The following is a 27960-nucleotide window of genomic DNA, read 5'->3' as shown; positions in this document are numbered from 1 at the left end:
TACTTCCCAATCTGTAATCTGCCTTTAGTTGACTCAACTTTGGGGAAATTGTACCAACAAAGGTTACCTGTGACTTACTAATTGAAACTAATAAATAATATCACTTCATAATTTTCATATATTTGATCTTTAATGTAAAACCTGACATTGCTGATGCCTCAGAATTTTCTGTTGCCTTGGCTTCCAGAATACTAACTACTCCATGATTCTACTATTCCTCTAATCGTGCCTTCTCTGCCCATATATGAATCCCTAGCCTGCTCCACCCAGGTTGGTGTTTTCCAAGTTGTATACTCCTTGTAAACTTGTCCTCTAGGCACTGAAACAGTTTTAACCACTGGCTCTATGCTGATGACTCCCTGACTTGAATATTGTGTCTGGCTTCTCTGCTGAGCTTCAACATTCCCATGAATATTCCAAAACCAAACCCCAGAGAACTGTTCCTAAAACCTGTTCTTAACTTCTGTGTTGCTCTTGATTTGTGGACATCACCATCTATCTGACTGCTTGAGTCTAGGGCACTTCACCTTCTCCCCGGTACTCAATATCATCTTCAATCCCTGACCAAAAAAGTCCAATCTCCAAATCCTGTCAAGTCTACTTACTACTTGTCCAAATCTCTCCACTTGTCTCCACTGTCAGATTTCAGGCCTTTACTCTCTTGCCTCAACTGTTCTCCCAGACTCCTGCCTCATTTATTCCTATGTACCCACCAGAATGAACTTTCTTAACCCAAGTCTGAGCATGTGACTCCCATGTTTCATACCATCCAGTGACTTAGAGGGTCCACAGCATAATTCAAGGAAGAAAGACTAGCTCCTGAATGTTTAGCTTCCTGCCAACCTCCACCCTCCCCACTCTTTGTACTCCACCAATAGTATGTGGTGGCCCAGAGGCACACATGTGTATCAGACCTCTACACCTCTGTACATGCTGCTACCTTTACCTAGAATGTGCCTCTCCTCCTAGTCCCCTTTCTCAACACAGCACACTCTTGCCCTTCAAAACACAGCTCAGATACCAGCACCTTGGGAGGTGTTCTTTGATCTCTATCTAAATAAATCATCATTCTCTCCTCAGTGCTACTTCCGTATCTTGTCCATAATTCTATTCTTTCATCAAGTGTCTAACACTACCATTTGCTTACATGCCTGTATTCCTTGAAGAGTTCCCTGAGACCTAGAACTGTGTCTTACCTGTGTATTCTTTGTGACAAGGTGTTAGGACAACACAGACTTCCTTGCTCCAAAGTCTCAAAGGGAAAAACCAGGAGCCTTCCTTTCAGTGAGCTTAGTTTGAAGGAGGCTGGCACAATTCCTTACCCTGATTTACTTCCATTAATGGAAAAGTCAAAATCTCCATGGTAGAGCCATAGCTATATGCACACATGGTACACAATCATACCATTCCAAATTGAGAGTCAATGCAAAATCCAGTTATAGAAACACTAATTCTTTGCAAGGGGAAGGAAGCATACTTATTATTTGCTTTATGGTAGGCTTGTTCTAGATTCATCTCATTAAAACCTCCCAACAATCCTGAGAGGCAGGAAATAATTTCCAGTTATAACTAATGTGTAAACTGAGGCTTAAAGAGGGTAAATAACCTCCCTAATGTCACTTATTTATATACAGTACAGCCAGGATTCAAACTGAGATCTGCTTTCTCTTAAGACTTTTCCATATCCTACATCTTTGCTAGACTTCTCAAGAAACCAAAAGATGCATGATATAACAGCATATACTATGGCAGGAGAAAAACGTAAAAGCTTATATTTTTATCATGTATTTGCCTCTGTGTAATCTATCTGTCAGAATGTAAGTTAACTCAGGCAATGCCTTTGGAATTGCTAAGCTGAGAATAACGCCAAGTACATAGAGGAATTGGCTGATGCAGAGTCGAGTGATCAGACTGCTTGTGTCTATGCAAGGTAAAATCAGAAGGATTCCGCAGAAAAACTCCAGCCAAGAGAGGTCTGTGCTCTGAGCTGATTCCACTCAGGTAGTTTTGAGTTTAAATGCCGGAACTTCAATGTTTTCTTTCTTTCCCCTATAGATCTGTGTCCAAGTTTCCCCAGAAAGAATAATACTGTTTCTCTTTTTCATCTCTGGTATAAAGCCCTACACTACTAAAATAATGCTTTTGTTTTTCAGCTACATAGCAGAGAATGAGGTGAATATATACAGGCATACCTCAGAGATATTGCAGGTTCAGTTCCAGACCACTGCAGCAAAGTGAGTATGTGAAAAAGCGAGTCACAAGAATTTTTTTAGTTTCTCAGTACATGGTAAAAGTATACAATATACTATAGTCTATTAGGTGTGCAATAGCATTATGTCTAAAAAACAATGGGCATACCCTATTTAAAAAATACTTTATTGCTGAAAATACTAACAATCATTGGAGCCTTCAGCAGAGGACAGTAATCTTGCTAGTGGAGCAATCTTGCCTCAATGTTGAAGGCTACTGACTGATCATGGTGGTGGTTGCTGGTAGACAGAATAGCTATGGCAATTTCTTAAAATAATACAACAATGAAGTTTGCTGCACTGATTGACTCTTCTTTTCATTAAAGATTTCTCTGTAGCATGCAATGCTGTTTCATAGCATTTTGCCCACAGTAGAATTACTTTCAAAATTGGAGTAAATCCTCTCAAACCTCTGCCTGCTGCTTTATCAACTAAGCTTATGTAATATGTAATAAAGGCCAACAAAATCCTTTGTTGTCATTTCAACAATGTTCACAGCATGTTCACCAGGAGTTGATTCCATCTCAAGAAATCACTTTCTCTCCTCATCCATAAGAAGCAACTCATCTGTTCAAGTTTTATCATGAGATTGCAGCAATTCACTAACATCTTCAGGCTCCACTTCTAATTCTAGTCCTCTTGCTATTTCTACCGCATCTGCAGTTCTTTTCCACTGAAGTCTTGAAACCCTCTTCAAAGTCATCCTTCAAGGTGGGAATCAACTTCCTCTAAACTTTTGTTAAGGTTGGTATTTTGACCTCCTCCCATGAATCACAAATGTTCTTTATGGCATCTAGAATGGTGACTCCTTTCTAGGAGGCTTTCAATTTATTTAACATCAGTATAATCGCTATCCACAGAAGCTATAGCCCTGTGAAATATATTTTTTAAATACTAAGACATGAAAGGCAAAATTACTCCTTGATCCATGGGCTACAGAATGGATACTGTGTTAGCAGGCATGAAAATAACATTTATCTCCTTGGACATCTCCATCAGAGCTCTTGTGTTACCAGTTGCACTGTCAGTGAGCAGTAATATCTTAAAAGAGATCTTTCTAAGCAATAGGTCTCAACCGTGGACTTAAAACATTCCATAAACCATGCTGTAAACCGATGTGCTATCATCCAGACTTTGTTTTATTTTATAAGCACAGGCAGAATAGGTTTAGCATCATTCTTTTTTTTTTTTTTTACTTCAAAGTATTATGGAGTACAAATAATTTTGGTTACATGAATCGTTTTTATAATGCTTGAGTCATAGTTATAAGAGTGCCTGTCACCCAGATTGTGTTTGTTGTATCCATTAGGTAAGTTTTTGCCTGTCCTCTTCTCCCACCTCTTCTCTGGTTGATTTCCATGGAATTTGACTTCCCTCTACACACGTGTGCTCAGTGGTTAGTTCCAATTTAGTAGTGAGTACATGTGGTATTTTTTTCCCCATTCTTTAGATACTTCATGTAGGAGAATGTTCTCTAGTTCGATTCAGATTGTTGCAAAGGCATTAAGTCATCCTTCTTTATGGCTGAGTAGTATTTTATCGTGTACACATATCACATTTTGTTAATCCATTCATGAATTGATGGGCATTTGGGTTGATTCCACATCTTTGCAACTGAGAATTGTGCTGGGGTAAACATTCGCATGCAGATGTCTTTTTGATAAAATGACTTCTTTTCCTTTGGGGTAAAGACTCAGTAGTGGGATTGCTAGATCAAATGGTGGCTTGACTTTTAGTTCTTTGAGGAATCTCCATACTGTTTTCCATAGAGGTTGTACTAATTTGCAGTCCCACCAACTGTGTATAAGCATTCCTTTCTCTCTGCATCCACACCAGCATCTATTGTTTTTGGGCTTTTTAATAAAGGCCATTCTAACTGCGGTAAGGTGATATCTCATTGTAGTTTTAATTTGTATTTCCCTGATTAGTGACATTAAGCATTTTTAAATATATTTATTGGCCATTTGTCTATCTTCTTTTGAAAAGCTTCTGTTCATATCTTTTGTCCACTTTTAATGGTGTTTGATTTTTTCTCGCTGATTTGCTTGAGTTCTTTGTAGATTCTGATTAATAGTTATTTCTTGGATATATAGCTTGAGAATATTTTTTCTCATTCTGTAGGTTGTTTATTTGCTCTGTTAATTATTTCCTTGGCTGTGCAGAAGCTTTTTAATTTAATCAAGTCCCATGTATTTATTTATTTTTGTTGTTGCTGTGATTACCATTGGGGTCTTCTTCATAAATTCTTTGTCTAGGCGTATACCTAGAAGTTTTTCCACCATTTTCCTCTAGAATTCTTATGGTTTCATGCCTTACATTTAAGTCCTTTATCCATCTTGAATTAATTTTTGTGAGTGGTGAAAGATATGGATCCTGTTTCATTCTTCTGCATGTGGCTATCCAATTTTTCAGCATCATTTATTGATTCTTTCCCCCCGTGTATATTGTTGTCTGCTTTGTCAAAGATCAGTTGGCTATACGCAGATGATTTTATAGCTGGGTCTTCTGTTCTGTTCCACTGGTCTATGTCTCTATTTTTGTGCCAATATCATGCTGATTTAGTTACTATAGCCTTGTAGCATAGTTCAAAGTCTGATAATGTGACAGCATCATTCTTAAGGACCCTAGGATTTTCAGAGTGCTCAATGGGTACCCACTTCAACTGAAGGTCACCAGCTGTATCATCTCCTAAGAAGAGAGTCAGCCTGTCCTTTGAAGCCAGGCATTGGTATGAATATCTATGAATATCCTAGATGACATCTACTTCCAACAGAAGGCTGTTTTGTCTACATTGAAAATCTGAGTTTAGTGTAGCCACCTTCATCAATGATCTCAGCTAGATCTTCTGTATATCTTGTTGCAGCTTCTACATCGGCACTTGCTAATTCACCTTGCACTTTTATGTAATAGAGATGGCTTCTTTCCTTAAACCTCATGAATCAACCTCTGTTAGCTTTGAACTCCTTATTCATCTCTCTGAGCCTTCATAAAATTAAAGAGAGTTAGGACCTTGCTCTGGATTAGGCTTTGGCTTAAAGCAATGTTGTGGCTGGTTTGATCTTCTAGCCAGACCACTCAAACTTTCTCCATATCAGCAATAATGCTGTTTTGCTTTCTTTTTTTCTTTTAAGATGGAGTCTCACTAAGTTGTCCAGGCTCACACAATCCTCCCATTGCAGCCTCTCTCAAGTAGCTGGGATAACAGACATGCACCACAACACCAGGCTTTGTTTTGCTTTCTGATAAGTGCGCATTGCTTGGTTGGTGGAGCAGTTAGAACACACACAACATTTATTAATTAGGTTTGCCATGTTATATGGCTGTGGTTCGTGGTGCCCCAAAACAATAGTAACATCAAAGATCACTGATTACAGATCCCTGTAACAGATACAATAATAATAAAGTTTGAAATACTATAAGAATTACCAAAATATAACACAGAGACATGAAGTGTGTACATACTGCTGGAAAAATCATACCAACAGACTTTACTGACATAGGGTGTGTGACAACCTTCTATTTGTAAAACACAGTATCTGCAAAGTACAATACAACAAGATATGCTGTATATCAAACTATGTAATAAGAATTCACTGCTAAGAAACTTCTCAGGTACAGAAACCTTAGGAAAAAGGCACAAAAGTCTCCATGAAAGAACTCTCTCCCACACTGCCATGCTATCCCTTGGTTTTACTACAACTTACATGTGCAGAAACAAAAGCACAGCCTTCCAATAAGGAGAGGATTTGTTGTGGTCCTTCTTTTCAATAGCTGTCCCCGAGCTTGCTGTCACACTTCAATTAGTCTCTTCAGAAAGCTTGTAGAGCTGCGTAGTGATCAAGTTCATAAGAGTGTGCAAGAGAGCCTCAATGAGAAGTGACAGCCAAGCAGCAGCAGCAAGCTTCACGGTCATGTATTCAGGGAGTGATTTATCTCACATAACTCAATCCATTTAGTTGGGGCCAGAGGGAGACCCTTATCCAGACAAGAAACTACCGGTGCCTTCTAGGAAAAGGAGACCAAGGCAATCTGGCAGGAGACAGCAAGCATGGCTCCCGTTTCTCTTTCTCCATAGCAAACTCTATTCAGGAATTCAACGCAAGTGCTGAGTCAACAGAAAAGGCAATGTGCATCTGGGGACCACAATGGAATATGTCCTTTGTGAGTGAATGAATGTTTGTGTGTGCAGGGCTAAGCTGGGGAGTGTGGAAGTGAAATGACAGCTTCCCCTCAAAGACCACAGTTTTTGCGAAGTACTGAGTAGAAATAAATAACTGTTATTTGCCAGCAGCGAAGAAATGAAACAGTTTCTTCCTTGAATGCATAAATGTAAATTGCTCAAAGAGCACAGTGCATACACAGCCTTGCTGGCTTGTGAAATATTAAACTACCAGAAAAGATAGGATAGAGAGATGTACATTTAGTCAGCAAAGAAAGGAACAAGGCTTGCCTTGGCATATCAACCTTAGTGCAACTAGAAATATTACAGACGTAGGAGCCTGTGAAAGTAATGTCATGGCTGGGATCTCATAAAGGATTGAGATCCTAATGGCATTTGAAAAGAATAAAACAGAGAGCTATGGTACTGCCTACAGAGCTACAAGGGCAGGTTTCCTCAGCTTCTCTGAGGCCTGCCCATGACTATCATGGCAGGAATGGTCGATCTCAAGTGAATAATGCCAAGTCTGAGAATTCCATCATTGAGATTTTCCTAAGTCTGGAGTTCCCTTTGCTTGAGCTATATGAGGTAATGTGCTGCCCTTTAAGCTGCTCTATTTCTTCATTCTGTACTTGGTGAAAATGAGGAGAGGGAAGAGGGTGCACCGCTGGGTCTGCAGCAACAGTGGGCTCCAATCTACAAATTGTGTGTTCATATCCCAGCTAGAGAGGAAAGCATCTCATTGGGCCCTAGAGCCTATCTAGAACACAGGAAAGGAGGTGTGTGGAATGACTTCTGAGCTCCAGGAAGAATGTTTAGAGTAGCATGTAACACACAAGACTTACCTGCAAGCAAGAAGGTGATAAGGCAAGTTTCCTTTGGCAAATAGAGTTTGAGGCGAGAACCACTGAAGACATATTCCACCACAGCTTCAGAACGACCTGCCCGCTGCAGAAAGGGCAGGAATTGCTTTGCTTTTTGGGTATCCTGATGGAGAAAAGAAGAAAAGAATCACTGTAAAGTAATGGAACCCAAGTAAATGTTTCCTTCTCTGTGGTCTAGGACAAAAAGTCTGGTAGACCACAGGAAGCTAAGCAGATAACCCTATAAAATCAGACATTTCTGAAACCATGACATAGACATGATACTCATGTGACTCAACAGAAGAACTATAATCAACAGTTTCCACAACATTCTCATTGACTCAATGCTTCCCTCTGTTCAGTTATTAAGTAATATGAATTAGGAGGGTGCTTGGAAAATGAGACTTTCACACCTTCTCCAGACAGGAAGAACAGCTCATCTTCTTTTAACAAAAATTGAGATAGGAAGACCAGAACTAGCTTTCTATGGAGGTAAATTTCACCTCTAATTTTCATTTTAAAATAAAAGTGATGCCCAGGCTGTCTCATAAAGCTCCTGAAACCCTTTCCCAGGAAACCAAAAGTAGTTCATCTTCAATTTTAAATAGGTTATGTAAGATTCAGAGCTCACTGTTTCTAACCTTGAGAAGTGGTCCGTCTTCTCTGGGCACTAGTACAGCAATTCCTGCTCTATGTGCATTTTGGGAATGTGATGGTACCTGGGGCGTACTGTTCCTACCCGGGGAAATCTATAACAGCAGGACGTGCTCCATGGAGACAAACAGCATGTCATGTCAGCATGAATAATTATAGAAACAATAAAAACACATGAAACGGCATAGCACTTTTTAAACTTTTTTCATGCATCAACACAAAGTCCATGAATTCTATCCTCATGAATACCAAATTGTGGACATTTTGGACCACAGAGCTCTCAGCCACATAGGAGCTAAGGGCCTTCAAATCCTTTCAGTCTCTCAAGCTAATTAAACAGATGATAGAGTAAGCAAACATCAAAATATCATATCCCATATGCTGGGGGAATAGTCACCGGATGTCAGAATTTTAGATTTTCAGCCCAGCCAGCAGAACTGTAAACTCCCTCTAAGGACAGCAAGTTCTACACACTTTCCTGACTTCTGTGACACAAGCAGGCTGCACTCAGCCAAGCTCTTCCTTTCTCACTCTTCTCCTAGCAACAGAGCTATTGTATCTAAATTAATGCACATTAGATAATGAAAATTTAATAAGCCATCAAGTATTTCAAGAGTTTTCACACAGCAGCCAAAGGGACTCCTCTCATTCAGAAGCAGTGAGGTAGGCTGGGCTGAAAACAATATTTATAGTAATGAGATTCATCCTTCCCATCAAACAGATTCTCAGAGAAAAAGAAAGACAGTCATCTATTCTCAGTGTCTTGAATGGCACAGTAGTAAAAGGTAAGAAAACAATGAGCTTGAGTGGGTTGGAAACTTCCTCATTGAATACTTAAGCAACATACATTCTACTCTACATATATAGCATGAAAAGTGCCTTTCTGGCAGTTGGCTGATGTCCAGAACAGTCAAGCAAGACAAATGCTCCGCGGGATAGAGCACTACCTGATTAAAATCCTTTTGTCACACTAGTCTAAATCTGGGACGTTATTCATGAGCAGAGCCAGTAAGTCAACAACAATTATCAAATTGATTATTGCAAATCATGAGGCAACCTAACGTCTCTGAAGAGAAGGCCTTTTTCAAGACTGGAGTAATCTAAATTTTTTTCAGAAACAGACTTTTGCTCATGATTGTCCTTCAGATATATTTATCTGAAAAAATGCTTATAAGAATAGCAGCAGCACACACATACACAGAGGCATGTGTTTAATGTTAACACTAACATTAGTTATAATGATATAACTAATCTCACCCCTTTTTGCTAACTATTACCTATTTTATAAAGAAAGATACCTCCCTAGACTGAGAATAATCAAGGAGAATCAAAGGGACCTTACTACTATCCATACGTAATAAAAATCAATAGATGCTCCTGATTCCTTCTAAGTCTCAAACCACAACTCAACAGCCCTATTCCAGAAATGACATATAGGAAGACGGCAAAGAGACTGACATGTCATTGATTATGACAAAGATCAGAAGTGAAAGGCCACTACAAAAATCAAAGGCATAAAAACAAATTTTCAAAGCCTACAAGAACTGGCAATGTTTATTTCCTGACATAAAATTATAAGGTAAGACATGGAGCTTCCCATCTTCTTGAGCCAAAAGCCCCAAGGCTTAGATGAGATGATATGCCTGTGGACCACCCATTAAGAGAAAAGAAGGACATTTCATCCAAGCTGACAGAATTTTAAGTTCTTATTAAGTCAACTGAATTAAATGTAATCACTAAGAGATGTCAGTTCTTTCAAATCTCAGTCACAGCCACAAAATGGTGCCTGTCTTTCCTTGTCATCTCAAGCACTGTTGGTTGGGATGTTCTTTTTCAATACAAATATTCTTAAAAACTTTAATAATTTGTTTCAGTAGCTCCAAAGAAAAGACTGGTAAGGAAGACCTGCAAGCTTCTTCAGGTGATGTAGCCATAAGTAATTCCCTGATAATTTAGATAGGAAAATTATTTATTTTAAGTATTCTGATTATATCATTATAAAATTCACTGAATGTGGTTAAGTAATGTGCCTTCCAAAGAGCCTATGCAAGTATGGTAATGTGCTTAAGTCTCTTATTCTCATTTCTAAGGCTAAAAAGAGAAAGGTAAGTAGAAGGTAAATAAGCAGGGCATGGTGGTATGCACCTGTAGTCCCAGCTACTTGAAGTCTCAGCTGGGAGATCCCTTGAGCCCAGAAGTTTGAGGTCAGCCTGGGAAACATTGAGACCTCACCTCCCAAAAAAATGTAAGCAAAAGAAAACTTGATTATGAGGAACAAGTTATAACGGAGACCAGTTTAGGTCCTACTTAGAAGGTGAAGATGGCAGATGGATTTTAATGTGATAAAGTATAAAAAAAGTCATTAAGAGGACTTTTCTAATTCTTCTCCAATAATCCTGAAGAAGGACTCCGTGACATTTAGTGAAATTAAAGATTTCTTTAGAAATTTTTCACCCCAAAATGTACTTTTAAAAATAAAGATAAAAGGCCTCATAATTGAAAGAGATAACAACATTGGGATTTGTTAGGCAGAATGCTCATTTCAAGGTAATATCAAATATTTCTTTACACATCAAAATTTCTGCTTAGACAACTACATGCAGAAACTTTCACCCTCAGATTTTCTATATTGTAGCTTATTTACATAAGGTCTGGGATTCTATTTAACATAGTTTTCTGGCACTATGTTGACGCATAGCTTTGAGAATTCAAGTAGATAAATTAGCTATGGTTTTCTGTTATCTAGAGTAATATTTCCCTCCACTGGTGTAAGTATTAATAATCAAGAAGTAAATGCATTTCTGAGCAGAGAAGTCTTCTTTTGTTGTTGTTGAACTGGTAGTTTTCACATTACCTGTGCTCCAAAACAAATCATACATAAACATTTTCCTGTATTCTTAGAAAAGCTCATTTAAGGTTGCATTAGCTACATTTAACCTGCTATTGTGGATGGCAACTCTTTAAGGAATGTTTCTGGCTCTTCAATGCACCTTGAAATTGAGAAAGTAATGATGCAACAAATGTGCCTGGGGTGACTTCATTTCCAAGGATGTTAATATCTGTATCTCAAACTTAGAGGAACAGGGTTTTGAATGACCCTCCAGAAAGGCAAGATCATCCTTAGACAGAGGCAAAGGTTACAAAGACACCTTAATTATACATTCCCACTCTGCCCTCACTTCTGACTAGTCAGGCCAAATCTCTTCCAAGCATGGTTACATCTGTCCATAGCTATAAGAAATCCCCTTCAGCAGTTAGATTGCAACTTATCTCCACAAAGTACCTTACTGTGTATACAAAATACATGCTTAAAATAATTTAGTATAATGAATTCTCAAGTGTGAGAGAATGGGAAAGTTGGTTGAGTAGGTGGGAAAGCAACAGAAAAACAATCCTTACAGAGCAGGCGCAGGTAGAAGCGGAACACTGTTTAGACAGGTCAACAGCATCCCTGAAGAGCAGAACTTACACAAATCAAAATTCTGTGAATTCTAGACCAGGGTTTTAGGTCGTCAGTGTGCATAAGATGTTTGCAAAGTGAATCCTGTGAGTTTTCCAGTGAAAATTTTCATAAGTAGGCATGAAACTATAACAGAAAGGACTGGTGAAAGGCAAACATCATAGCATACAAAACTGCATGGGGAAATGGGAATAGAGGAATTCTATTAGTTAACAATTAACCACTCAGGATTATCATGTGCAAGTCTCCAATGGGAACTGTTAATAATGAAGCTCACTAATTAGTCTCATCATCACAATCACTCTTTGATTAACATCATCGGAAAAAGAACTAAAAGCAAATACCTACAGAACTCATTATGTTACTGTGGGGGTATTCTGCCAGCACTTGAGAAAGTCAACTGGAGAGAAGCCCACCCATCACGATGAACCTTCCTGGAGGTCCAACCATCCACCCAAGAATGTTTCTTCCCTGTGAAAGCTGACTGTACTGCTAGGTCCCACCAGGGCCAACCTGAGGATAAAGGACTCCAGAGCACAGTGTTGTTTGGGTCCAACCAATCTTAACGTTGAAGTAACAAAATCCTTGTGAACAAGAGGACAAATACAGATGAAAAAGAGTGTGGGGATCAGAACTAATCGCTAAGGATACTGAAGCATATGTGCTCTCTCATTTTAAGGTGTACTGTGATCATTCATTGCCATAGTTATCTATCTTTCCAGGGCTCACAGACCAGGAGAATTACTTTTGCAGCGAAGTGGAAGACAAATCACAACTATATCCCCTACCAACAAGGCAAAAACATCATCCATCACTCCACACTCTTCCTCCTTTCTACATCCTGGGCTCTATGGCCCCAAGTGACATTTTAATTCACAGAATGAGCTTATGATTCTTTGTGAGGAGGCAGCTGTACAGCATGATAATCTCTTGAAATAAATGGGACCCTGGGTAGACAGAGTGGGGAGAACATTTGGGAATGCCCTCCAGCTCCAGCATAGCCACCAAACACTTAAAAACGGGAAACCAACTTTCCCTTGCTAGTTTTCAATGTTTCGTGGTGAGAACTGTGTGGCAGAGCCTGGGGGAGGGCATAAGCTTCAGTGAATTTAAAATTTAACAGGAATGAAGTGAACATAGGAGAGAACTAGAAAAAAAAACAAAAAACACTGACCAAAAAACTCAAAAAACACCAAAAAAATTACAACAGGAAATAAAAGATGCTGAAGGTACGCCATCAATAATCCTTCATTAAGTGTTGTCTGTGGTTTACAATTTCTCACACTATTTCCTTAGCTGGCACAGCAACTTGCTCAGGGCTCCACCATGTCCAAGCGAAAGAGTAACTACAGTGCCCTGAGCTCTGCTCCTGGGAGTATGGATTAACGCCACATTTGTAGGACCACTAAACTAGAAGAAAGCCCTGGGGTTGAGAGGCTAGCATTCTAATCTGTGATGCCCTCAACAGAGTACAACCTTTTTCTTCCATGATTCTACTCTTTCACCAATTATTAAAAGAGGATAGCCGGCTAAGCAAAGTTTCCAAAAAGGCACTTGCAAGATAAGGACAGGCCAAAGGGCAGAAGGGGCAGGAATGGCGTGCTTCCCGAACTGGAAGAAGGAAGCTTCAGAGCGTGTTAGCGCACATGTAGCTTCATCTTCCAAATATGGAGGAAAACAATTATTCTGCAATCAGACTTGCAAGAAACTAAATCTACAACTTAAGGAGCCCTACATAGGACAGGCATCTATAAATGTTTTTATTTGGTTGATCCTGCCTACTACCTGTTTCCTTTCTGTAATATACAATACTTAGAAAAGAAACCAGGACTTAGCAAATGCTATGAAGAGATGACACTTTCTTGTGTTTACAATGAAAATACACCGCACAGCATTCTGACTGATAATCATGGCAGTCCAACTATAAGAGAGTCAAATCATGTTACAGAAATAGATCAGGGACACTCAGAAAATGGCCTGGGCTTCATTTGTAATCACCGAAATCTGGAAATAACATAAGTATCCTTCAACTGGGGATAAACAAACTATAGTATGACACACAATGGAATACTAATCTACACTAAAAATAATATAGGCAACAACACAGATGCATCTCAAATACATGATTCCATTTATATGACATTCTTACAAAGGTGAAATAATAGGGACATAACAACAGGTCATTGGTTGCCAAGATGATAAAACAATCCCATTATCCTTTTTTTTTTTTTTTTAAAGAAACAGGGTCTTGCTCCATGGCCTGGGATGGAGTGCAGTGGCACAATCACAGCTCACTGTAACTTCGAACTCCTGGACTCAAGCAATCTCACCTCAGTCTCCTGAGTAGGTAGGACTAAAGGTGCTCACCACAATACCTGGCTAGTTTAATTTAATTTTATTTTTTGTAGAGACAGGGTCTCACTATTTTGCCCAGACTAGTCTCAAACTCCTTGGCTCAAGCAATCTTCCCACTCAGCCTTCCAAAGTGCTGGGATTACAGGTGTGAGCCGCCACACTTGGCCCAGTTCTATTATCTCGACTGTGGTGATGGCTGTATGTGGACATGATTCTCAAAATGCATGCTTGTCAAAACTCATAAAAAGTTAGATGCTGAAAAATGATATATATTATGCATAAAGTATACCTTAATTTAAAAAATATACAATGCAAAAAATGATCAAGACATAAAGAATATATAATATTTTATTTTTTAAACTCAAAAATCTTTTATTCCCCAATAAACTAGTCTATAAGTACCTCAGAGAGAATAACAAGTTCAAAATTAACCATTCAATAATTATGTTTTAGATCAACTACTTTCAAGGTATTCAAGTACTTTAAAAGATTTAAATAGAAAGTGGTTTAGATGTGAAAGCAAGGGGTTAGAGAAGAGCATAGAAAAAAAATCTTATTGGTTCCTTAATGTAGCACAAGAACGTCTCAATTCTTGGACAGTGGCTAAAAGAAAGCATCAGGAACATGAGGTCATCCTCAATTGGCCATACAGAGGACATGTTTTGTTTAAATAAAGAAAAAAGTTCTACTAAGTACATATGCCTACTAACATTTATTTTCTACCTTGAAACAAAATCATGTGATACAGCAGCTTCACATGAATAAAGAAATATCCAATTCTCAATAAAAAAAAATTCTACACAAGGTCAGATACTTCTTTTATTGAATGACTTTCAGTTTCCCTCATTTAACCAGCTGAAATTATGCTGTGAGAACCAATCAATTTAACATTTAGAAATGAAGTCATTGCCTTTTAATGGTACAATCTGCTTTTTATCATCAACAAGAAATATAATGCCCTTGGTAAGATAAGTTAGGCATAGAAAGTGTAGGGGATGGTATATCTATGTCTCATGTAAAAAGGGTGGAAGTAAGTATATACCTAGTTAAAGTATCAACTACATAAACTTGCTTTCTTCCTATCTTCAAGCCCCTTTCTCTAACTTGTATGAGATGTAGCCATCAAGGCAGTCCCAAAGGTGCAAACTAATGTCCCTCCTCAGGCCTGCCAATCCATAGAACTATCTGAAAATTGTGGCTCACAATTCATGGTGTCCAGAAAAGTTTCCCCAAGTAATCTCTACCTCTTCCTGCTCCCTACTTTACCCCAAAATGTATAACTTCTCAACAGATTATGATCATAATGTTTGGTTAAATTGATACTCAGAGTATATAACATCTTTACTTTGAAAATAATTGCCCTCCAAGTGGAGAGCTTCCTCTTGAGAACTTGTCAGTTTTCCTCCTGACCTCTATATGGTGGCTTGCTAGGCATTCTCTTCACCAAGACCCTGGAAATTCCCTTCATTTCCTTTCTCTGATCGTTTTTTGGACCCATGCCTTCTCCTTTTTTGGTTTACTCCCCTTTCCTTTTGTAAAAAATAAAAATAAATTTAAAAAATCACTCTTATTTCATAGAGAAATTGTCTTACCTCTCTGAAGTCAAGTAAGTAAATATAGAATTGCTGTTGCAGTTTTATCAGTATTTAGAAGAAAGACTATCGTACGTATGAGTACTTTGAATCAACAAATTCCTTTTAATATTCATCAGCAGAGTAATACACTACAGTTTGATATGACTGAATGCTTTAATAATGATGTCAAGAAAACTTATTTTAGTGTGAAACTTAATTGTATTTACTAGAAATACAGGCATAAAACACAGTGATTCAGAAATATCAATCTGTAAGAAGAAAATATTTATAACAGAGCTTAATACACTGGGAGGTATACCTTCCAATTATTTTCAGGTAAAATATTCTCTAAAATCAGGTACTTTATTCAAATTATAAGCAAACAATTTATGTCAAATAAACCATTGAATTCATAAGAAAATAGTTAAAGGTAGCATTTCTACTTTGAACTGGTAAAGATAAACACAACCAATGGGGATATAAGAAAAAGGGCATTTAGACTTTTAACATCTCTACTGTTACTTTTCTAAGACTCAAAAGATAATACATTTTTACAGGACTACCACAATGAACATCTTAGACATTTTCAGAATTGAGACATGAGACTAGTCTAAAAACAATAACTTACACATGGTATGTGGCATTGAGAATACTGAATACCGCATATCAACCAGCGTCTACAACTCTGGATATCAATTACGAGGCTAGGATTAAAAAATAACTTACAAGTTTGAAATGCTATTTTTTTCTTTAAAAGTTTTAGATCAATTTTTATCACTTGAAAGTCTCTATAGGCACGAGGTAAGAATTTATTATAGAATCAGAAAATAGCTAGAAAGATAATTAAAATAAAATGTGTAGAGTAAAGAATTTAAAAGATATCTAATGAAGCACAAGTTTCATTTCATGGGCAAATCAAAAACTCAGGGGCAAGGAAATTGATGTCATGCTAAACTGTGTTCCACCTAAGGCAAGAATGCAACTTCAGAAAAGGATAGAGGAAAAAAATGTTAGCAAGTAACATATAATAAAAAAAATGTTTTTAAATCAAAATAAAAATTAGTAAATGTTAGATGGCTAAAATAGTTTCAACATACCCTAGAAGTACTTTGAATATTCAATTTTGCCTGCAGATACACCAGTGTAGCTTCAATAAACCTTAAGTAAGTAAAAGCTTTTTTATTACATCTAATTAATCTTTTTAAAGCTCTACATTTTAAAGAGTTAATAAAAATAGATAATAATACAATTTGGAAGAGAAAGTTCTAGTTTTTTCAACATGGAGAAAAATGGCAACAGTTATGGTAGAAATTTATTAGTAATTAAAACAGAAGGTGGTCATTGTTTTGAATAACAACAAAGGCATCACATTAAAAATTCAATCAGTTTAGTCAGTAAAGATTTATAGAATCTTATTAAAAAATATATGCTATTCTTTGGCCTAGGTTTCTATTTCATGGACATGTTCTCAAAAAATAATTACAGACTATGATTTAGCTAAAGAACCAATGTTGTTTATGATAGGAAAAACAATACAAACAAGCCCAATAGCCAATAACAGGAGGCTGATTAAATCAATCATAGTAGGGTAATTTGCAACATTCATTCATCTAACAATATTTGCTGAAAACCTACTTTGTGCCAAACACTGTTCTAGGCACTGATTGCATAGTTAAGACTAACACACAGAAAGTCCTTGTCCAGAAAAAAGCTTGAAACAATTAAAAAAAATTTTCACTTCTACTTATAACCTGACCACAAAACAAACACACAAACCACAAAACAAACAAACAAAATACCTCCAAACCCCCACCTTCTGGTAAATAGAAGTACTAGCATAAAACAATGTCTAGTGATGGCAGTTCAGATGATTTCTGTTTTCTTCTTTTCATTCACTTATATTTGATATACTTATAAACAAAAATTTTGACAGAAATTTTATGTAAAGAAAAATATGTGCAAATTTTGTTTTTAAAAGAAGAAAATAAGTCTGGGTGTGGCGGGGTGGGTCTGTAATCCCAGCTACTCTGGAAATCCCTTGAGACCAGCCTGGGCAACATATCTCAAAACAAAACAGAGCAAAACAAAACAAAATGAAATAAATAAAAGAAAAAAAACTAACATTCAATACGTCTATACGTTCATGGATCATTTCTATATCCATGTTAATATTCAAGGCTGATTCAGCTTTGCCCAGATAAACTTACAAATTATTGAAGGTCAGATAATTATCCCTCCAGTTTGTTAATGCTAGCACTCAACATTCTCTACAGTGAATTAGTTCTTTTTAATTGTTCTACATATTCTGAGACAAATAAATATTATTGACATGCTAATAAAGTCTATAAATTGATACAGAAAACATCTTAATCTGAAGCTACATATGAAATTTGCTCCATAATTGCATCAACAACAGATCTAAGCATGGTGTTCTATGGGGCTGATGATATCAAACTAAGTAGTTCTTTCCTAAGAAATAAAAGTTTAATGTAGATAATTATCATTCAGAGCCAAAAAGAGTGTGGGCAATAGGCAGAAAATAAACGAAATCACACATTAGTATGATGAAAATAAAATTAAAAAAATAAACAAAATCACACATTAGTATGATGTGAGAATAAAAAACACACTCCTAGTAAAGATAGCAGCATGCTCTAAAAAGCCACAGAGTCAGGCTCAGCAAGGGATTTGATAAAGTGTACCAGACTTCCATGCATATGTAAAAAATGTGATAATAGGGTTAAATAATAACAAAACTAATTTTACCAAAAAATACCTTTAAAGTAGTTAGAAATGTAGTGTATTAGGGAATTCTAATTCTTTTTAAGGAAAATATAGACTTCACCCTAACCCTGCCCAGTGGCTTTACAATTTTAGTATGATGTAACCACATGTGGATATTGTAATGGGATTCTAGAAATGAGACTTTAGGGATCTAGTCTATCAGTGGAAAACCACATACCACAGAGTGCAGGAGTGATGGCAGATAATTGAGACAGAGTGAGTTTTGGTGATGATAACAAAAGTTAGTTTGTTCAATCAAGGACCTCACATCATTGTTATTTCTTTCTCCATCAGTGCACATGTAATTATGGATGCCTTCAAGATTTTCCACTCATTCAGAACTACACAGGTATCATTATTATGGACATCTATGCATTTGCTATTGTTAGGAAACTCCTAAAATTGTAGGTCTAGAGATGTAAGACATAGCTCCTGCTGATAACCCAGCCGGGAAGATATCTAGCTTTCACACATCCCCACTACCACTGCTTTCCTTCATTCCACAAAAACTGCTCTAAGGTCACTGGTAACCTGTGTAGCTAAACCATCCACTGGACAGTTCTTAACCTTCATCTTACTTGATCTTGGAGCAGCAGAGTCAACTCTTGTGTTGTGAAGCTCTCTCTTCTTAGTTTATATAGCACACTTGCCTGATTTTCCTCCAACAACTTGGGCAGTAACTTTTATAGTTTGGCCAGTGGCTCCCCATTCATATATGATCTTTAAATAAAAGGCTTGGTCTAGGGACTCCTCTCTTTTAATATTCTCTGGGCAATTTTGTATACTTATATCTATGTGTCCAATAGTCTTAAATTCATGCATTAAGCCCAGGCCAGTTTTCTGGGCTACTAACATTTCATCAAAAGGTTCATTAGAATGGCTCTTGAGTGCCTCAAATTTAACAAGTTTACAAATGTTTAATTTTCCTCCCAAATCTAATTTTCCAGGTGTTTACCATATTGGGTCACTCATTTTCTTATTGTTGAATTTTTTTTTTTTTTAATAGAGATGGGGTCTCACTATGTTGCCCAGGCTAGTCTTGAACTCTTGGCCTCAAGCTATCCTCCTGCTTTGGCCTCCCAAAGTGCTGTGATTATAGGTGTGAGCCACCATGCCTGGTCCCAGTGTTTGTCATTTTGGAAAAGGAGCACCATCATCAGCTGGTTATTTGTGCCAGGTATTTAGGATGCTCATGCATGACACCTGATTTCACTTCTCCTCCATGATCCCTGATCTAATCAATCACCCAATTGTAGCAGCTCTTCTACCAAACTAGAGCTCAAATTTAACTTCTCCACTTCTATTGCCACAACCTTTATTCCAGCCTCTATTCAGACATCACTGAGTATATTGCAAATTCCACCCTAACCACTGTCCTGGAGACATACTTGTCAAGTCTATCTCCACATAATGGGCAGAATGGAAAAAAATATACAGATATATACATAATATATATGTAATTATTATAGAGCTAATTATTCTACTCCCATATCAATGATTTTTCATTGCTCTTCAGACAAAATCAAATCCTTGTCAAGGACTACAAAGTCCAAATGATTCAACCATTCACTGTTATGCCTCTCATTATTATCCTCACATTGTAGCAAGACTGGCAGTAATTACCTGTTGAATCCAAGCCACCTCCCTACCTCAGGACCTTCCTATACATACTTTTATCCTTCAGACCTAAACAAGATCTTCTGCTAACTCCTTCTTTGTGCCTCATTTTAAAATCATTTAGAAGATTTTCTAGGACCACCTAGAATAAGCTGTGGCCATCAGTATATACTCTCACAGGACTCTGTACTTCTACCACGATTGTAACCATATAGCAAATTGTGTATGCCACATAAAGACTTTATCTGTCTTGTTTAATATTATATCCTTAACACCCAGCATTGTGTCTGGCATATAAAAAGCTCTCAATAAACACTTACTGTTTGATCATTCATTCACTGATTCAACATGAAAAATGCATTTAAAAAACAAGCTAGAGACGGCATATGTTAAATGTCAAAAGAGAGATAAAGAGGCAGTAAAGGAACTCAGGAGAGGGAACAGTATGATTTGGGACTTGAATTGGATGAAGGGTTTGCAATATAAACACTACCAATGATGATAATGACAGCTATCATTTATAGAGGACTTTCTTGTGCAAGGCAGAATGCTAAGCGATTTAATAACAATGAACACTGCCATGTGAATCACTGCTCTCTGCTGAGCTCTTACTATTCAACTGTTCTAAACACTTTGCATGTATTCATTCATTCACTCATTCAATCACACCATAACCTAATGAGTTAAGTACCATTATCATACCCACTTCCCACATGGGAAAATTGAGGCACAGAGAGATTAAATAACATCCCCAAGGTGACAAAGAAATAAGCAATGGAGCCACGACTTAAACTCCAGTGATGCTAGAGCCTGTGCTAATAACCATGATTCCAGACTGCCACTAAATTCTAGAACACAAGCACACTTTCTGCTATATCCCTTTACCAGCCTGTCGACTTCTATTAATAGTTACTAACCAATAGTCAATCCTGCAGCTGCAAACCAGGGTCACTTTTTACCAAAACCTAAGTTCATCTTGCTTGATCCCATCACTTGGTAAATCAAATGTAAACTTTGTACTGTAAAGAGATATAAGAAAAGATTCCTTCTTTCCTAGGAGTTTAGAAACTAGTAAGGAAAACCAGTCGACATGTAATTAAACAACCTGAGAAGTAAAAAGTTACCAATCAGTTTACCTACAAGGACAGAATGGTAATATGACTATGTAAATACTGAAGAAAGACATGATCAGAAGGCAGGGGGGATAAAAAGGGGAAACTGCCTGGAAGAAGAGGCATGTGCTGAAGGAGGAGAAGGCCTGGTAAGGAAAGGAGAAGACACAGCGTTCCAAAAGGGAGAAATGCCACTTCTTTAACACAACAAGTGCTAATTAGCAAGAGGGTCAGTTGCTGAGAACCTTAAATAGTGAAATAGATAAATATGATAAAAAAGAAAATAAACAGGCTCTGCTGTGGGTGAAGTTTCCTGGCTTGTTGCTGTTATGCACAATCAAAAGAAGATAGGTCTTCCTTCAAATTAGAAACCCTGGTAACAGCTTATACTCTTAGGCACCTTACAAATACAGTATTGTATGAGGAATTCAATTTCTTTCTCAGAACACTATTTCCTGAAGAACTGAGGCAGAAAACTAGTAGGGCATTCCAAAGCAACTCTGAGCTCTAATTCAAAATATCTGGATGTCAACACTGCAAAATTCTGTCCAAAATTCTATATGACATCTTCTTGTAGGGAAAATGTTGGGAGAATGCTAACTAAAGACTTAAAGTACAAGTAAGCAGAATGTCTATGTTAGTAAAATGACTTACTTTGAGATGTTTACATAAGCAATAGCCACAGGACAAAACAAGTTCAATCCAAGGCTAAGTTGTGTTACGACAGTGAAATGGAGAGTGAGACTGGGACTATGCAGAAATATTTCAAGTTTTATCACATCACTCAGCATTCATGGGACAGATCAGACAACGCAATCATACACCTCAACCTGGGAAGCCAGGAATTCTGTCAACTGCCTTCATAGTACACTTACATTCATCCTAGACAAGCCTGTAATGGGCTCATTTAACCAGTCTGGACCCATGAAATCACAGAGCAGTATCTACATCCACCCAGAGAATGAGAAAGAGAACAGGAGAGCATGAACCACTATAGCAGAATCTATGCTACATGGAAATCTCTTTGGAAAAAGATGTCACTTTGTTTGGAAAAAATGTTCCTGAACTCAATTCCCTTTCTCCTGTCTTTGAACAAAAGAAGAAAGGCAAACATCATTATCGCTCAGTACACTTAAATAAAACCTAGGACCCTGTTGCTGAGGAGCTCATTTGCATGCACACTCATCTGTGAAGTCATAGTTAAACAAAGAATCAGAAGGGAACTAGAAAAATTTATAGCAGAAAATTTCCTGATAACAGAATTCATAGCAATGACATACCAAGGTTACTGATTATTTTGGGATGATTTCAAACTTGACATTTTTACTCTTATAGTTTCACTATGTTTTGCATCTTTAGCAAATTCACTTCAGCATTGCTAGTAACCTATCTATGTTTGTTTTTCAGTTTCCTTTGAATCTTTCTGGTTCCCCCACTAATTAGTGAGTTAAAATAAAATTTTTGACACGTGTTCATTTTATATTTGTATAAAAGTCATGATTTTACCTTAATTGGAAATTATCTTTTACGTGGGTAAAAGTTACACAAGCAAGAGAAATACCACACTGTTTATAACAGTGGGCAATAAATGATAACAGAATTATGTACTTTGAAAACCTTTGTTTTACTGTCTCCTCTGTACCTAGAAACATGAAGACTAATTTGGATGTGAAAGGTTTAAAAAAAATAAAAATAAAAATTTCTAAAGTAAATATGTCCTTTCATTTGCAGAATGTTTGCTTCTAAGCCTGTACCTTACTTGGTCTACCATTTTGTTCAAAATAGTCCTGTTTTGGAATATTCAGGCACCGTAGCAGATAACCTTGAGGTAGTGAGCTTGTAAAGGGAAGGCAGGGCACAGTGTCTTGCCCTTTGTGGAGAGTGTCCCAGTTCTCAATTCAATTCCTCTGAGGACATGTTTGATCAGGTGACTTGCACAACGTGGAACACTATTAGAGACAGGGCTATTGCCACTTTTTATAAGAAAACAAACCACCCAGCAGCAGAATCTCTACAGAATCACATAACTACAAAGGTTTACTAGGCAACACCCAGCACTTCATTGGAAGGATACCCAGTAACCTTCTTGATCTTTTCAAAGTCCTGAACAATTTTTCTGAGACTCCCAACTAAAGAAAAGCGAGACACCATGTCCTAAATTTGGTGCACTACAAAAAGAACACAACTCAGTTAAAAGGTGGATTAAGATTTGTAAAAAGAGGTACTTAAATACAACCACCATTAACTGTAATAAATGCCAAAAAATGCAATCTTAAAAAAATTCCCATGGTACTCATAACTGCTTCCAGATTTATTTAGGAGAAAAGGATGTTCCTGCAGTTCTGGGAAGTTTGAAGAGGAGAGCTTCAAAAACCAAGAACTGGCCACACAGAACTCATGTGAACAAAGAAACTATGAACAAAAAGATAATAAAGCAATGACCTTCACCTGGAGAGTGAGGGCTACTGGCTAAAGCAAACCCTCTGGCACAAAGTCTTAATAACACCCACCTCTTTTGCACACAAGGGGTTTTATTAATAGAAGAAGGGAAAGGGAAAGAGAGAAGGAATAGCAAGGGGAAATAGAAAAGAAAAAGAAAGAGCCTGGTAGAAACTTCCAAGTTGGCTGCCACTTTGGCATCAGAGGTGCTGTGTGCATGTTTCTGTGCAGAGAATCCAAGTCAATTACCTGCACATTGCAATTCAATTGGAGTTCAAGAAACTTTAGTTGAGGGAAGAGGAAGAAGGGAATATAGAGAGAAATATCTTTTCCTAAATTAGCAACAACTTGATCTACCAAATGTAGCAGAGATGCAAGAAAGCCACCAAGAGAACCTGACACTCCACCAACCATGGCTTCCCAGCAAGAAGCCAACCATATGCAGGTAGCATGTAAGTGCTTGCTCTAGATAGCAAGTTCACCAGTGAGCTGTCTCTTTCAGAGTTCCTTTGAGATTTCCTCAGGGTAGCAAATGCAGAAAGAGCCCAGCAGTGGAGCCAGTGGCTAGTGTGTGAATGGTGCTCCAGTGCTAGGCCACCCCTACAGGTCACGGAAACCCACCAAGCAGAACCACAGGCCTTGACCTTGTGCCATCTGTATAGTAACTGCAATTGGCACAAGAGATAAATCAGAGCATCATGTGGGGCCAAGGGAGAATAAGAAACAGAAGAGCTATTAAAAAACAAAATGGTGGCTCAGCCTGTAATCCTAGCACTTTGGGAGGCTGAGGGGGGAGCATCATTTGAGGCCTGGTATTAGAGACCAGCCGGGACAACATAGTGAGATCCTGTCTCTACCAAAAAATATTAAAAAAAAAAAAAAAGTTAGCCAGGAGTGGTGGTGAACACCTGTAGTCCTAGCTACTCAGGAGGCTGAGACAAGAGGATCTCTTGAGCTTAGGAGTTCAAGGATACAGTGAGCTATGGTGACACCATTGTGCTCTGGCATGGGCAAAGACTGAGACTCTGTTTCAAAATAAAAACAACCCAAAATAACACTTAAAGAAGTAGCATTTGTGCCACCAAATACCAGAGATTAAAAAGAACAGAAAGGTAGTTGAAAGGAACTTTAGATTCATAGAAGAATAAGAAGGAAATCTAAACTAAGTGGGCCAGAGACATACAAGGGAATATGCAACTTAACACAGACCTAACTTATAAAGCCCCTGGGTAATTTTGTAGCTTTTACCTTCTTCACACTTAGTGGGAAAACCACTTTTTTTTTCTGTGTTTAATTCTCTTTAGCCAAAAAGAATATTAATTTTTTTCTTATTCCTCCACCGAGCCCCAAGTCCATAAGTAGCTAAGGAAAGGTAACTCCTTTAAAGGTCCCCAAGCCTCTTACAGAAAGGAGGACTGCTTCAGAAATTTCAAAGAAAGGAGCACAGTGTTATTCAAGTGAAAAACCAGAAATCGAAGGAAGAAATCAGGAAAAGAGGCTAAAAAAATTCCTACCCTGTCTGTCTCTAGATACCTATCTCTTATCAAGCTATCTAGTCTTACCTATCTAACTATTTTAAAGGAACACTTCTATCCTTATATGTGCAAGATAGTTAGAATCCTGCTGGTTACTTCTATAAATGTTCATTTCATGACTCACTTCATTTCATGAGTAACAGGGACCCAAAAGTCTGACGTCCTCCCCTTGCACCTCCCAGAGGTAGCCGTTGGATCAATCCAGGCCAATGGCTTAAGCATATTTTTATCAGTAATACTATGCATCTCCAACAAAATCAGTCATGGAGAGAGAAGATTATAAAAAAGTTGGTATGTGACACAAGCAAGAAATCAAGTCACAGCATGATAAATGTCTAAGAGAGCACAGCAGTAGTTAAAAGAAAAAAAAGACCCACAGATGAGGAGAGTAAATACTGTAAAAAGTGAAATTAACAAGTGAGTTGTCACAACCAACTAACATGAAAAGGCAGAATGTATTCAAAGAAAGATAATCCCCATTCTGAGATTTTCAGAATAAGACTGAAGTGGATGCTGGCCTTAGGCTCTACTTTTTGTGCCATCAACAAACAAACAAACAAACAAACAAACAAACAAACAAACAAACAAACAAACATCATAACTCCTCATGCAGAGGAAAGAAACGGAGAGAAAAACTCAAATAGTCACTCTTACCAAGTACAAATGGAAGAGGAGTGGGGTAAAGGAGGAAATCAGCACTTGCAGGGATGGCTGCAACCTGAGGAGTGGGGAGCTCGCTCTAATCTCAGAACCATAATTGATTTGTCTGAGCTACCAAAACAACAGTAAGCCATGTACCAGCCCTATTTTATTGCCTGTTTTACACTCTGTATCTGCAGGAGATAGTATTTATTACAGAGCCGCTACAGCAAAAACAATAATAAACCTAAGATAAAGAACAACTGAGAAATCTAAGATAAAGAACACTGACACACACATTCCAACTTTTTCTATGCTGGCAAAGGAGGGAGTTGAGACAGAATCAGGGAAAAACAAAGTCAACTAATAATGAAAACATGGGTATATGAAGTAAAGCAGTCATCACAGAATCATCCTCCAAAGCAAATCAGATCTATTAATAGTACCGAGCTGGTCAAATTCTTAGTTGGTTCCACATACATAGGAACATCCTGGCCCAAAAGGAAACCAGACTGTAGAAATGACAGCACTGGCTGGTACTTGTAATAGCTCACTTCCTATATCTTGAGAAACTGGAAATAAAGGAGAACTAGTTACTTCTTCAGGATCTGAGTTACCAGTTTGGCAATAAGTACTTTACTTCCTTAGTAGTTTCCCTGAAAATAGGTGCAAAAGATGCAGATGGGCCAAGTTTTATCAAAGCCCTAGACAAGCTCGGCTTTCATTCAGTTGGTGTTACATGCGCATGCTTTGTCCATCTTATGGAAGACACAACACTTAGCTGACATTACCATAAAAAGCCATTTGTAATAACAAACAAACAAACAAACAAACAAACAAACAAACAAACAGCCTTGCAGGTTTTGGCTACTGCAGAGGCTGGTGTCACCTGCCAAGGCAGGCCATTAACCGCTCAACCCACGCGTGGGTTACTTACTTCCCACCATGTGCAGTCAGCCAAGCAGGTCTCACACTTGCCAAATCTCCATAAAAAAACATTTTTTTTTTTTTTCTTTTTTTGGAGATAGAGTTTTACTCTTTCACCCAGGGTAGAGTGCAGTGGCATCGTCATAGCTCATAGCAGCCTCAAGCTCCTGGGCTCAAGTGATCCTCCTGCCTCAGCCTCCCAAGTTGCTGAGACTACAAGCAAGTGCCACCATGTCTGGCTAATTTTTCTTTCTATTTTTCACAGAGACACGGTCTCGCTTGTAGTCAGGCTCGTCTCAAACTCCTGTGCTCAAGTGATCCTCCTGCCTCGGCCTCCCAGAGTGCTAGGATTGTAGGCATGAGCCACCTGGCCAGGCCTATACAAAAATATTTTTAGTTTCTGTTTCTTTTACAAGAGAAAAGATATGGAGAATGGACAGAAACTCAACTCCTAAAGATACAGGCAGTTAACACTACAACAAAGTTATAGGTCATTTGCCTTACAACAATGGTATAACTTCTTCGATACAGCACATTTCTTGACTGTGTTTAGGAGAAAAAATGTGTGCTTATCCATGTCATTTTTTTTTCTGTCTTCAACGATGTATACTGGGTGAAGAAGAGGATGGTGAGAGGTATTATGCACAAATACCAGTTCATAGTAAATTATTTTGCCAGCATATTGGCTACCCTGTCAGCTCAGCAAAACCTCCATTTATCATGACCCACCATAAGAGGAAGATCAATCTGGGGCACTGGGGAATACAATTAAAGATTAAAAAAAAGATTAAGACGCCTTTATGAAAATATTACATATGTGTATACTATACTGCCTTTATTCCAGGTCTGACCCCACCACATGTCTACCAGTCTCTCAGATGGCGGAGTGACCAGCATGCTTTGGAAAGTGGAAAACCCATACATCTCACTTAAATGGGACAAGGGTGCCCAAATATACACACAAACTTAACACTATCGTGGAGAGGAGGGAAGGTTAGAAGGGGAAGAAAGACAAAACTCCTCTATTACAGAGGGCACAAAAAATTGCAATTCTTCGCTGAGTAATTTGTGATTTAAACAGACAAGGTCATATATGACATCTATTTAAATTGAATAGCTTTTTCACTTTCAGTCTTCCACTTGTTCAAGCTTTCCTCTTTTATTTATGTGGTAAGTGAGGGAAATTTAAGTGGCATTTATTTTTAAATAACTTAAGAACAAACCAATCCTCCAATATCCAGATGGGTATGAAACTGAGCTACAGCTTACAGGGTAGTTGGTGGGGTAGGAGTAGAAAAAAAAGAAGACAAGTTTCATGAGTCCTATTACTACTAACAACAAAAACAAAGGAATAAGAAAGCACCCGAAAACATGAAGTTAAAAGGCAGCATAAGAGTCAGAGAAAGCAATGAGGATCTTCTAGATACTACACTGGGAGGCGCTGTCCAGTTCTGACAGAGGTGCCCTTTAACCTCAAAAACCTCCTAAGAGTCACTTTACCTCACTGCCAGTGAGAAACTGGAGCAACATGAACTTGCACGAGCCAAAAGAGAGCACATATCTCCAAGATTGAATTCAGCTTCTGGAAGGCCC

At 37.9% G+C, this 27960-nt stretch overlaps 1 protein-coding gene and 1 long non-coding RNA gene across 2 annotated transcripts in view; one reads left to right on the top strand and one right to left on the bottom strand.

Moving 5' to 3' along the window:
• Positions 1-27960, bottom strand: part of SND1 (staphylococcal nuclease and tudor domain containing 1) — a 425525-nt gene that overhangs the window by 148672 nt on the left and 248893 nt on the right. Inside the window, exon 15 of the mRNA XM_012789123.3 lies at positions 7254-7395. Within this exon, the coding sequence (XP_012644577.1) occupies positions 7254-7395 (142 nt within the window). The remainder of the gene's footprint in view (positions 1-7253; positions 7396-27960) is intronic.
• Positions 165-27440, top strand: LOC105884835 (uncharacterized). The gene is made up of 3 exons (XR_001160395.3): positions 165-270; positions 2154-2234; positions 27212-27440. It is a non-coding gene; the product is annotated as an uncharacterized LOC105884835 (long non-coding RNA).

This window comes from Microcebus murinus, chromosome 9, assembly GCF_040939455.1.
Source record: "Microcebus murinus isolate Inina chromosome 9, M.murinus_Inina_mat1.0, whole genome shotgun sequence".
Taxonomy (NCBI): Eukaryota; Metazoa; Chordata; class Mammalia; order Primates; family Cheirogaleidae; genus Microcebus; species Microcebus murinus.
The sequence above is the reverse complement of the archived record's forward strand: the minus strand, read 5'-3'. Positions and strand labels throughout refer to the sequence as shown.